Source organism: Salmo salar, chromosome 07, assembly GCF_965601325.2.
Source record: "Salmo salar chromosome 07, fSalSal1, whole genome shotgun sequence".
Classification (NCBI taxonomy): Eukaryota; Metazoa; Chordata; class Actinopteri; order Salmoniformes; family Salmonidae; genus Salmo; species Salmo salar.
The window spans coordinates 1213021-1225807 of NC_138297.1; the positions used below are offsets into that span (position 1 = coordinate 1213021).

At 46.8% G+C, this 12787-nt stretch overlaps 1 protein-coding gene across 1 annotated transcript in view; it reads left to right on the top strand.

Moving 5' to 3' along the window:
- Nucleotides 1-12787, top strand: part of LOC123743722 (2-acylglycerol O-acyltransferase 2-A) — a 48494-nt gene that overhangs the window by 21583 nt on the left and 14124 nt on the right. Inside the window, exon 4 of the mRNA XM_082977287.1 lies at nucleotides 12013-12187. Coding sequence (XP_082833413.1) covers nucleotides 12013-12187 — 175 coding nt within the window. The remainder of the gene's footprint in view (nucleotides 1-12012; nucleotides 12188-12787) is intronic.

A 12787-nucleotide genomic window follows, 5' to 3' on the forward strand; every position in this document is an offset into this window, starting at 1 on the left:
ACAGGGGAACATCCTGAATACATGTCTCTCTCTCTACAGGGAACATCCTGAATACATGTCTCTCTCTCTACAGGGGAACATCCTGAATACATGTCTCTCTCTCTACAGGGGAACATCCTGAATACATGTCTCTCTCTCTCTACAGGGGAACATCCTGAATACATGTCTCTCTCTCTCTACAGGGGAACATCCTGAATACATGTCTCTCTCTCTACAGGGGAACATCCTGAATACATGTCTCTCTCTCTACAGGGGAACATCCTGAATACATGTCTCTCTCTCTCTCTCTCTACAGGGGAACATCCTGAATACATGTCTCTCTCTCTACAGGGGAACATCCTGAATACATGTCTCTCTCTCTACAGGGGAACATCCTGAATACATGTCTCTCTCTCTCTCTCTACAGGGGAACATCCTGAATACATGTCTCTCTCTCTACAGGGGAACATCCTGAATACATGTCTCTCTCTCTACAGGGGAACATCCTGAATACATGTCTCTCTCTCTACAGGGGAACATCCTGAATACATGTCTCTCTCTCTACAGGGGAACATCCTGAATACATGTCTCTCTCTCTCTCTACAGGGAACATCCTGAATACATGTCTCTCTCTCTCTACAGGGAACATCCTGAATACATGTCTCTCTCTCTACAGGGGAACATCCTGAATACATGTCTCTCTCTCTACAGGGGAACATCCTGAATACATGTCTCTCTCTCTCTACAGGGGAACATCCTGAATACATGTCTCTCTCTCTACAGGGGAACATCCTGAATACATGTCTCTCTCTCTACAGGGGAACATCCTGAATACATGTCTCTCTCTCTACAGGGGAACATCCTGAATACATGTCTCTCTCTCTACAGGGGAACATCCTGAATACATGTCTCTCTCTCTCTACAGGGGAACATCCTGAATACATGTCTCTCTCTCTACAGGGGAACATCCTGAATACATGTCTCTCTCTCTACAGGGGAACATCCTGAATACATGTCTCTCTCTCTACAGGGGAACATCCTGAATACATGTCTCTCTCTCTCTACAGGGGAACATCCTGAATACATGTCTCTCTCTCTACAGGGGAACATCCTGAATACATGTCTCTCTCTCTCTACAGGGGAACATCCTGAATACATGTCTCTCTCTCTACAGGGGAACATCCTGAATACATGTCTCTCTCTCTACAGGGAACATCCTGAATACATGTCTCTCTCTCTACAGGGGAACATCCTGAATACATGTCTCTCTCTCTACAGGGGAACATCCTGAATACATGTCTCTCTCTCTCTACAGGGGAACATCCTGAATACATGTCTCTCTCTCTCTACAGGGGAACATCCTGAATACATGTCTCTCTCTCTCTACAGGGGAACATCCTGAATACATGTCTCTCTCTCTACAGGGGAACATCCTGAATACATGTCTCTCTCTCTACAGGGGAACATCCTGAATACATGTCTCTCTCTCTCTCTCTCTACAGGGGAACATCCTGAATACATGTCTCTCTCTCTACAGGGGAACATCCTGAATACATGTCTCTCTCTCTACAGGGGAACATCCTGAATACATGTCTCTCTCTCTACAGGGAACATCCTGAATACATGTCTCTCTCTCTACAGGGGAACATCCTGAATACATGTCTCTCTCTCTACAGGGGAACATCCTGAATACATGTCTCTCTCTCTCTACAGGGGAACATCCTGAATACATGTCTCTCTCTCTACAGGGGAACATCCTGAATACATGTCTCTCTCTCTACAGGGGAACATCCTGAATACATGTCTCTCTCTCTCTCTACAGGGGAACATCCTGAATACATGTCTCTCTCTCTACAGGGGAACATCCTGAATACATGTCTCTCTCTCTACAGGGAACATCCTGAATACATGTCTCTCTCTCTACAGGGGAACATCCTGAATACATGTCTCTCTCTCTACAGGGGAACATCCTGAATACATGTCTCTCTCTCTCTCTCTCTACAGGGGAACATCCTGAATACATGTCTCTCTCTCTCTACAGGGGAACATCCTGAATACATGTCTCTCTCTCTCTCTCTCTACAGGGGAACATCCTGAATACATGTCTCTCTCTCTCTACAGGGGAACATCCTGAATACATGTCTCTCTCTCTACAGGGGAACATCCTGAATACATGTCTCTCTCTCTACAGGGGAACATCCTGAATACATGTCTCTCTCTCTACAGGGAACATCCTGAATACATGTCTCTCTCTCTACAGGGGAACATCCTGAATACATGTCTCTCTCTCTACAGGGGAACATCCTGAATACATGTCTCTCTCTCTACAGGGGAACATCCTGAATACATGTCTCTCTCTCTACAGGGGAACATCCTGAATACATGTCTCTCTCTCTACAGGGGAACATCCTGAATACATGTCTCTCTCTCTACAGGGAACATCCTGAATACATGTCTCTCTCTCTACAGGGGAACATCCTGAATACATGTCTCTCTCTCTACAGGGGAACATCCTGAATACATGTCTCTCTCTCTACAGGGGAACATCCTGAATACATGTCTCTCTCTCTACAGGGGAACATCCTGAATACATGTCTCTCTCTCTACAGGGGAACATCCTGAATACATGTCTCTCTCTCTACAGGGGAACATCCTGAATACATGTCTCTCTCTCTACAGGGGAACATCCTGAATACCTGTCTCTCTCTCTGTGTCTACAGGGTCACCTTCAAATCAAATCAAACTTTATTCGTCACATGCGCCAAATACAAATACAACCTTACTGTGAAATACTGAATACAACAGGTGTAGACCTTACTGTGAAATGCTTACTTACAAGCCCTTAACCAACAATACAGTTCAAGAAAGAGTTAAAAAAATATTTACCAAATAAACTAAAGCAAAAAAGATTAAAAAGTAATACAATAAAATAACAATAACGAGGCTATATACAGGGTATTAGGGTACAGAGTCAATGTGGAGGCTATATACAGGGTATTAGGGTACAGAGTCAATGTGGAGGCTATATACAGGGTATTACGGTACAGAGTCAATGTGGAGGCTATATACAGGGTATTAGGGTACAGAGTCAATGTGGAGGCTATATACAGGGTGTTACGGTACAGAGTCAATGTGGAGGCTATATACAGGGTATTACGGTACAGAGTCAATGTGGAGGCTATATACAGGGTATTAGGGTACAGAGTCAGTGTGGAGGCTATATACAGGGTATTACGGTACAGAGTCAATGTGGAGGCTATATACAGGGTATTAGGGTACAGAGTCAATGTGGAGGCTATATACAGGGTATTACGGTACAGAGTCAATGTGGAGGCTATATACAGGGTATTAGGGTACAGAGTCAATGTGGAGGCTATATACAGGGTATTACGGTACAGAGTCAATGTGGAGGCTATATACAGGGGGTACCGGTACAGAGTCAATGTGGAGGCTATATACAGGGTATTACGGTACAGAGTCAATGTGGAGGCTATATACAGGGGGTACCGGTACAGAGTCAATGTGGAGGCTATATACAGGGGGTACCGGTACAGAGTCAATGTGGAGGCTATATACAGGGGGTACCGGTACAGAGTCAATGTGGAGGCTATATACAGGGGGTACCGGTACAGAGTCAATGTGGAGGCTATATACAGGGGGTACCGGTACAGAGTCAATGTGGAGGCTATATACAGGGTGTTACGGTACAGAGTCAATGTGGAGGCTATATACAGGGTATTACGGTACCGAGTCAATGTGCGGGGTAGGTGTCACAGCTCTCTACAAGAGGTGGGTGCAGGAGTCAGGCGCAGGAGAGGAGTAAATGCAATCAAAAGTGTTTAATAAAGTCCATCCAAAACATACAGGCACAGGACCATAATACAGTATTTTCACGTTCGGATGAAAAATGTGCCCAAATTAAACTGCCTCCTACTCAGACTCAGAAGGTAGGATATGCATATTATTAGTAGATTTGGATTGAAAACACTCTGAAGTTTCTAAAACTGTTTGAATGATGTCTGTGAGTATAACAGAACTCATATGGCAGGCAAAAACCTGAGAAAAATCCAACCAGGAAGTGGGAAATCTGAGAATTGTAGTTCTTTTGAATCCCTATCGAAACTACAGTGTCTGTGGGGTCATGTTGTACTTCCTAAGGCTTCCATTGGCTGTCAACAGTCTTTAGAAACTTGTTTCATCCGTCTCCTGTTACTGGGCAGAAAATAGGAGCGCAGTCAATCATTGGCCTGTCTGAAGACAAAGGACTTGGTTATGCGCGAGCCCGCGAGCGCGCCGTTCCTTCTTTTTCTTCTTGAATGAATACGCTATTGTCCGGTTGGAATATTATCGACATTTTATGTTAAAAAGACCCTAAGGATTGATTGTAAATAACGTTTGACATGTTTCTACGAACGGTAACGGAACATTTTTACTTTTCGTGTCTGGATTTACACTCGCACGTTATGCCTTTGGATAGTGATCTGAACGCACGAACAAAACGGAGGTATTTGGACATAAATATGGAGTATTTCGAACAAAACAAACATTTCTTGTGGAAGTAGGAGCCATGGGAGTGCATTCTGACGAAGATCAGCAAAGGTTAGGGAAGATTTATAATACTAATTCTCAGTTTTATTGATGCCATGACTTGGCGGGTAACTGTATAGCTTGCTTTGATGGTTGAGCTCTGTACTCAGCATATTGAAAAAATGTGCTTTCGCCGAAAAGCTATTTTAAAATCTGACACAGCGGTTGCATTAACCTGTTAGGGATAGGGGGCAGTATTTTCACGGCCGGATAAAAAACGTACCCGATTTAATCTGGTTATTACTCCTGCCCAGAAACTAGAATATGCATATTATTAGTAGATTTGGATAGAAAACACTCTAAAGTTTCTAAAACTGTTTGAATGGTGTCTGTGAGTATAACAGAACTCATATGGCAGGCCAAAACCTGAGAAGATTCTATACAGGAAGTGCCCTGTCTGACAATTTGTTCTCCTACTAGGGCATCTCTATCAAAAGTACAGCATCTCTGCTGTAACGTGACATTTTCTAAGGCTTCCATTGGCTCTAGGAAGGCGCCAGAAAGTGGAATGAGAGCTCTCCTGTCTCTGGGCGAAAAACAGCAGGGGTTTTTGTGAGTGGTCCTTCTGAGGACAATGACACTGGAGCGCGCGTGCACAAGACGACTCCATTTTTTTCTTTCACTGTTTGAACGAATACACGTCTCCCGGTTGCAATATTATCGCTATTTCATGAGAAAAATCGCATAAAAATGTATTTTAAACAGCGTTTGACATGCTTCGAAGTACGGTAATGGAATATTTTGAATTTTTTTGTCACGAAACGTGCCGGCGCGTCACCCTTCGGATAGTTACCTGAACGCATGAACAAAACGGAGCTATTTGAATATAACTATGGATTATTTCGAACCAAAACAACATTTGTTGTTGAAGTAGAAGTCCTGGGAGTGCATTCTGACGAAGAATACTTATTTCCCTCATTAAAATGCAAATCAATTTATAACATTTTTGACATGCGTTTTTCTGTATTTTTTGTTGTTATTCTGTCTCTCACTGTTCAAATAAACCTACCATTAAAATTATAGACTGATCATTTCTTTGTCAGTGGGCAAATGTACAAAATCAGCAGGGGATCAAATACTTTTTTCCCTCACTGTACATCCTCACGTTCTTTGCTAAAGTGGGCCACCAGTATCTCCCTCTAAGACCCCGCACCGTCCGATCAATACCTGGATGACCAGAGGAGGGTAGCGTGTGAGCCCATCTGATCAATCTATCGCGGACACCAAGCGGAACGTACTTCCGACCAGCTGGACGACCTGGTGGAGGGGGATCTGATCGTGATGTGCGCTCGTTGTCCTCGTCCAACTCCCACACCACCAGTGCCACCAGGCAAGAGGCCGGAAGTATGGGAGTGGAATCGATCGACCACTCCTCAGTATCATAGAGACGGGACAGTGTGTCAGCCTTAGTGTTTTGGGAACCTGGTCTATACGAGATGGAGAAACGGAATCTGGTGAAAAACATCGCCCACCTAGCTTGACGGGGATTCAGTCTCCTCGCCGCCCGGATGTACTCCAGATTACGGTGGTCAGTCCAGATGAGAAAAGAGTGTTTTGCTCCCTCAAGCCAATGTCTTCACACCTTCAGGGCTCTGACCACAGCCAACAACTCCCGATCCCCCACATCGTAGTTTCGCTGAGCTTCCTAGAGAAGAAAGTGCAGGGGCGAAGCTTGGGGGGTGTGCCTCAGCGCTGTGAGAGCACAGCTCCAACCCCAGCCTCAAACGCATCCACCTCCACTATGAATGGCAAAGAGGGGTCCGGATGTGCCAAGGGGAGCATCGGTGAACAGAGCCTTCAGACGACCAAAAGCTTTGTTCGCCTCTGCCGACCACCTCAAATGCACCAGTCCCCCCTTCAGCAGTGAGGTAATGGGAGCAGCCACCTGTCCAAAACCCCGGATAAACCTCCGGTAGTAATTGGCAAACCCTAAAAACCGCTGCACTTCTTTTACTGTGGTCGGAGTTGGCCAATTACGCACGGCAGCAATGCAGTCACATTCCATCACCACCCCAGATGTGGAAATGCGATAACCCAGAAAGGAGACGGCTTGTTTGGAAAACACACATTTCTCGGCCTTGGCGTATAGGTCATGCTCCAACAATCGTCCAAGTACCTTGCGCATCTGGGACACATGCGCGGCGCGTGTAGCGGAATAGATTAGAATGTCATCGATGTAGACCACCACACCCTGCCCGTGCAGGTCCCTGAGAATCTCGTCTACAAAGGATTGGAAAACTGCTGGAGCATTCTTCAACCCATCGGCATGACGAGGTACTCATAATGGCCAGATGTGGTACTAAACGCGGTTTTCCACTCATCTCCATCTCGGATACGCACCAAGTTATACGCGCTCCTGAGATCCAGTTTTGTGAAGAAGCATGCTCCGTGGACTGACTCCTCCGCCGTGGCGATGAGAGGTAGTGGGTAACTGAACCCCACTGTGATTGAATTTAGACCTCGATAGTCAATACACGGACGCAGACCGCCATCCTTCTTCACAAAAAAGAAGCTTGAGGAGACAGGTGACATGGAGGGCCGAATGTACCCCTGTCTCAGAGATTCCGTGACGTATGTCTCCTCCTGTGACAAGGGATACACGCGACTCCTAGGAAGTGCAGCGTTAACCTGTTATGGATAGGGGGCAGTATTTTCACAGCCGGATAAAAAACGTACCCGATTTAATCTGATTATTACTCCTGCCCAGAAACTAGAATATGCATATAATTATTAGCTTTGGATAGAAAACACTCCAAAGTTTCTAAAACTGTTTGAATGGTGTCTGTGAGTATAACAGAACTCATTTGGCAGGCCAAAACCTGAGAAGATTCTGTACAGGATGTACCCTGTCTGACCAATTCTTGGCCTTCTTTGCCATCTCTATCCATTACAAAGGATCTCTGCTGTTACGTGACACTTCCTACGGCTGCCATAGGCTCTCAGAAGGTGGCAAAAAGCTGAATCGTGGCTTTGCAGGCTCTGGCTGAAACAAAGTAGCACGTTTGGGTAGTGGCTGGTTACAGTACTGTGAGACTCAGGCTCGTGCCCACGTCGACAGAATGCTTTGTTTTCTTTCCTCTGTTTACCTAAACGCAGATTCCCGGTCGGAATATTATCGCTTTTTTACGAGAAAAATGCCATAAAAATTGATTTTAAACAGCGGTTGACATGCTTCGAAGTACGGTAATGGAATATTTAGAAATCTTTTGTCACGAATTGCGCGATGCTCGTGACCCTTATTTACACTTCGGATAGTGTCTGGAACGCACGAACAAAACGCCGCTATTTGGATATAACGATGGATTATTTTGGACCAAACCAACATTTGTTATTGAAGTAGCAGTCCTGGGAGTGCATTCTGACGAAGACAACAAAGGTAATCAAACTTTTGTCAGTGGAACCGTGGCTTCCCTGACCAGCCCTGACCCTAGTGGTCAACTATGTAAGGCGTGCACGGAGAAGGGTTGGTCCAACTGAACCAAGGGAATCCCTAACTTATTCGCAAACCCACGATCAATAAAGCTCCCCGCTGCGCCTGAATCTACTAGCGCCTTATGCTGGGAGTGAGGGGAAAACTCAGGAAAGAATACTAACACATACATATTACCAACAAGGAGCTCTGGGTGAGCCTGGTGCGGACTCACCTGGGACATTCGAGCAGCGCTCTGCCTGCCCTCTCGACTCCCAGATGAGCTCCTCCAGCACCGGTCAGCAGTGTGTCCTCTATGACCACAACTGGTGCAGGAGGAGACTCCTCCTCCGGTCGGCCTAGCGGCAGCACTTCCCAATTCCATGGGGATCGGAGCAGGTGGGCTGGGGGGGTGGAACGAGCAGGACCCGATCAGGACGACCACGGGCAGCCAGCAAGTTGTCCAGTCGAATGGACATGTCTATTAGCTGGTCCAAGGTGAGGGTGGTGTCCCAACAAGCTAGCTCCCTGCGGACGTCCTCTCGTAGGCTACACCTATAATGGTCTATCAGGGCCCTCTCATTCCACCCCGCGCCGGCGGCCAGGGTCCGGAACTCCAGCGCGAAGTCCTGTGCGTTCCTCGTCTCCTGCCTTAAATGAAACAGATGTTCACCCGCCGCTCTACCTTCAGGTAGATGGTCGAACACAGCCCGGAAGCGGCGGTTGAACTCTGGGTAATCCTCCCTCGCTGAGTCTGGGCCTTCTCAGACTGCATTGGCCCACTCCAGGGCTTTCCCCGCAAGGCAGGAGCCGAGGGCGTTAACACTCTCCTCTCCCGAGGGAGTTGGGCGAACGGTTGCCAGGTAAAGATCTGATTGGAGCAGAAACCCCACCAGGCAGCCGCTCCATCGTACTCCCTCGGGAGCGCGAGTCGAATCCCGCTGGAGCTGGATACCGTTGGAGCTGGATACTGTTGGAGAGGGTGGTGGTGCAGACTGAAGAGTGGCTGAAGACGGTGTAAGGATACCACTCCTCTCCCATCTCTTCATTCTCGTCGGTACTTGATCCATAGTCGTTCCCAACTGGTGGAGAACGGCTGTATGTTAATGAACACGCTCCTCCATGGATGCGGAGGGCGTGTCTGTTCCTGCTGACTCCATTATGTGGTGCGAGTTTCTGTCACGGCTCTCTAGAGAGTCCATCCAAAACATACAGGCACAGGACCATAATACAGTCCAAAAACATCACTAGAACAAAAGTCTAGGGAAAAGACCTGAATGAACAAAAATCACCCAACATACAAACAGGAAAAAACTAAATAAACCCGCACGAAACAAAGCGGGTTGGGAGAAAATAAATACCCGCACGAAACAAAGCGGGTAGGGAGAAAATAAATACCCGCACGAAACAAAGCGGGTAGGGAGAAAATAAATACCCGCACGAAACAAAGCGGGTTGGGAGAAAATAAATACCCGCACGAAACAAAGCGGGTTGGGAGAAAATAAATACCCGCACGAAACAAAGCGGGTTGGGAGAAAATAAATACCCGCACGAAACAAAGCGGGTAGGGTGAAAATAAACACCCGCACGAAACAAAGCGGGTTGGGAGAAAATAAATACCCGCACGAAACAAAGCGGGTTGGGAGAAAATAAATAAACCCGCACGAAACAAAGTGGGTTGGGAGAAAATAAATACCCGCACGAAACAAAGCGGGTTGGGAGAAAATAAATACCCGCACGAAACAAAGCGGGTAGGGAGAAAATAAATACCCGCACGAAACAAAGCGGGTTGGGAGAAAATAAATACCCGCACGAAACAACCTAAACAAGGCAGAAATCAAAACAGACAAGACCAAACGAAAAAGAAAAAGGGATCGGTGGCAGCTAGTAGACCGGCGCCGACGACCGCCGAGCGCCACCCAAACGGGGAGAGGAGCCACCTTCGGTGGAAGTCGTGACAGTAGGGGTAGAGGTAGGGGGGGGGGGGTCGATGTAAATAGTCCAGGTGGCCATTTTATTAATTGTTCAGCAGTCTTATGGCTTGGGGGTCGAAGCTGTTCAGGAGCCTTTTGGTCCTAGGAAGCTTGGCCCCAGTGATGTACTGGGCCGTACTCACTACCCTCTGTAGCGCCTTATGGTCAGATGCCGACCAGTTGTCATACCAGGCGATGATGCAACTGGTCAGGATACTCTCGAAGGTGCAGCTGTAGAAACTTTTGAGGATGGGGACCCTTCAGAACTTCCTGAATGTGTAATTAGGGTTAGGGTGTGTGATTAGGGTTAGGGTGTGTAATTAGGGTTAGGGTGTGTGATTAGGGTTAGGGTGTGTAATTAGGGTTAGGGTGTGTAATTAGGGTTAGGGTGTGTAATTAGGGTTAGGGTGTGTGATTAGGGTTAGGGTGTGTGATTAGGGTTAGGGTGTGTGATTAGGGTTAGGGTGTGTGATTAGGGTTAGGGTGTGTGATTAGGGTTAGGGTGTGTGTATTGTGTGTGTGTGTGTGTGATTAGGGTTAGGGTGTGTGATTAGGGTTAGGGTGTGTGGTTAGGGTTAGGGTGTGTGGTTAGGGTTAGGGTGTGTGGTTAGGGTTAGGGTGTGTGGTTAGGGTTAGGGTGTGTGATTAGGGTTAGGGTGTGTGTATTGTGTGTGTGTGTGTGTGATTAGGGTTAGGATGTGTGATTAGGGTTAGGGTGTGTGATTAGGGTTAGGGTGTGTAATTAGGGTTAGGGTGTGTAATTAGGGTTAGGGTGTGTGATTAGGGTTAGGGTGTGTGATTAGGGTTAGGGTGTGTGATTAGGGTTAGGGTGTGTGATTAGGGTTAGGGTGTGTGTATTGTGTGTGTGTGTGTGTGTGATTAGGGTTAGGATGTGTGATTAGGGTTAGGGTGTGTGATTAGGGTTAGGGTGTGTAATTAGGGTTAGGGTGTGTAATTAGGGTTAGGGTGTGTGATTAGGGTTAGGGTGTGTGATTAGGGTTAGGGTGTGTAATTAGGGTTAGGGTGTGTGATTAGGGTTAGGGTGTGTAATTAGGGTTAGGGTGTGTGATTAGGGTTAGGGTGTGTGATTAGGGTTAGGGTGTGTGATTAGGGTTAGGGTGTGTGATTAAGGTTAGGGTGTGTGTATTGTGTGTGTGTGTGAGATTAGGGTTAGGGTGTGTGATTAGGGTTAGGGTGTGTGATTAGGGTTAGGGTGTGTGTATTGTGTGTGTGTGTGAGATTAGGGTTAGGGTGTGTGATTAGGGTTAGGGTGTGTGATTAGGGTTAGGGTGTGTGTATTGTGTGTGTGTGTGTGAGATTAGGGTTAGGGTGTGTGATTAGGGTGTGTGATTAGGGTTAGGGTGTGTGGATTGTGTGTGTGTGTGTGAGATTAGGGTTAGGGTGTGTGATTAGGGTTAGGGTGTGTGATTAGGGTTAGGGTGTGTGTATTGTGTGTGTGTGTGTGTGATTAGGGTTAGGGTGTGTGATTAGGGTTAGGGTGTGTGATTAGGGTTAGGGTGTGTGATTAGGGTTAGGGTGTGTGTATTGTGTGTGTGTGTGTGTGTGATTAGGGTTAGGATGTGTGATTAGGGTTAGGGTGTGTGATTAGGGTTAGGGTGTGTGATTAGGGTTTGGGTGTGTGGTTAGGGTTAGGGTGTGTGATTAGGGTTAGGGTGTGTGGATTGTGTGTGTGAGATTAGGGTTAGGGTGTGTGATTAGGGTTAGGGTGTGTGATTAGGGTTAGGGTGTGTGATTAGGGTTAGGGTGTGTGATTAGGGTTAGGGTGTGTGGTTAGGGTTAGGGTGTGTGATTAGGGTTAGGGTGTGTGGATTGTGTGTGTGTGTGAGATTAGGGTTAGGGTGTGTGTGTGTTGTTGTAATTAGGGTTAGGGTGTGTGTGTATTTGGGGTTAAGGTGTGTGTGTGTGTGTGTGTGTGTGTGTGTGTGTGTGTGTGTGTGTGTGTGTGTGTGTGTGTGTGTGTTGTTGTAATTAGGGTTAGGGTGTGTGTGTATTTGGGGTTAAGGTGTGTGTGTGTGTAATGTGTGTATAATGTGTTCATGCCAGGTCTGGTATCCAGTGAGAAAGCCAGTCTGTCCTACCTGCTGTCAGCTCCTAGAGGAGGTAATGTGGCGGTGGTGGCTATAGGGGGCGCTCCAGAGGCTCTAGATGCCCGGCCAGGAGCTCTCACCCTGCAGATTCTACACCGCAAGGGATTCATCAAACTGGCGCTAAAACACGGGTAGGTGTGAAACACGGGTAGGTGTGAAACACGGGTAGGTCTGAAACACGGGTGGGTCTGAAACACGGGTTGGTCTGAAACATGGGTAGGTCTGAAACACGGGTGGGTCTGAAACACGGTAGGTCTGAAACACGGGTAGGTCTGAAACACAGGTGGGTCTGAAACACGGGTAGGTCTGAAACACGGGTAGGTATGAAACACGGGTAGGTGTAGTAACCAAAAAAGTGTTAAACAAATCAAAATATATTTTATATTTGAGATTCTTCAAAGTAGCCACCTTAATGCGTTTGACCAATCAGTTGTGTTGTGACAAATTAGGGTTAGTAAACAGCAGATAGCCCTATTTGGTTTAAAGTCCATATTATGGCAAAAGCAGCTCTAATAAGCAAAGAGAAATGACAGTCCATTATGACTTTAAGACATGAAGGTCAGTCAATGTGGATTTTTTTTCTCAAGTGCAGTCATAAAAACCATCAAGCGCTATGATGAAACTGTCTCTCATGAGGACCGCCACAGGAAAGGAAGACCCAGAGTGTCACGGGCTGGCTCGAGGAACAACAGGAGAGGTAGAGTCAGGCGCAGGAGACAGAGAGAGTTCGT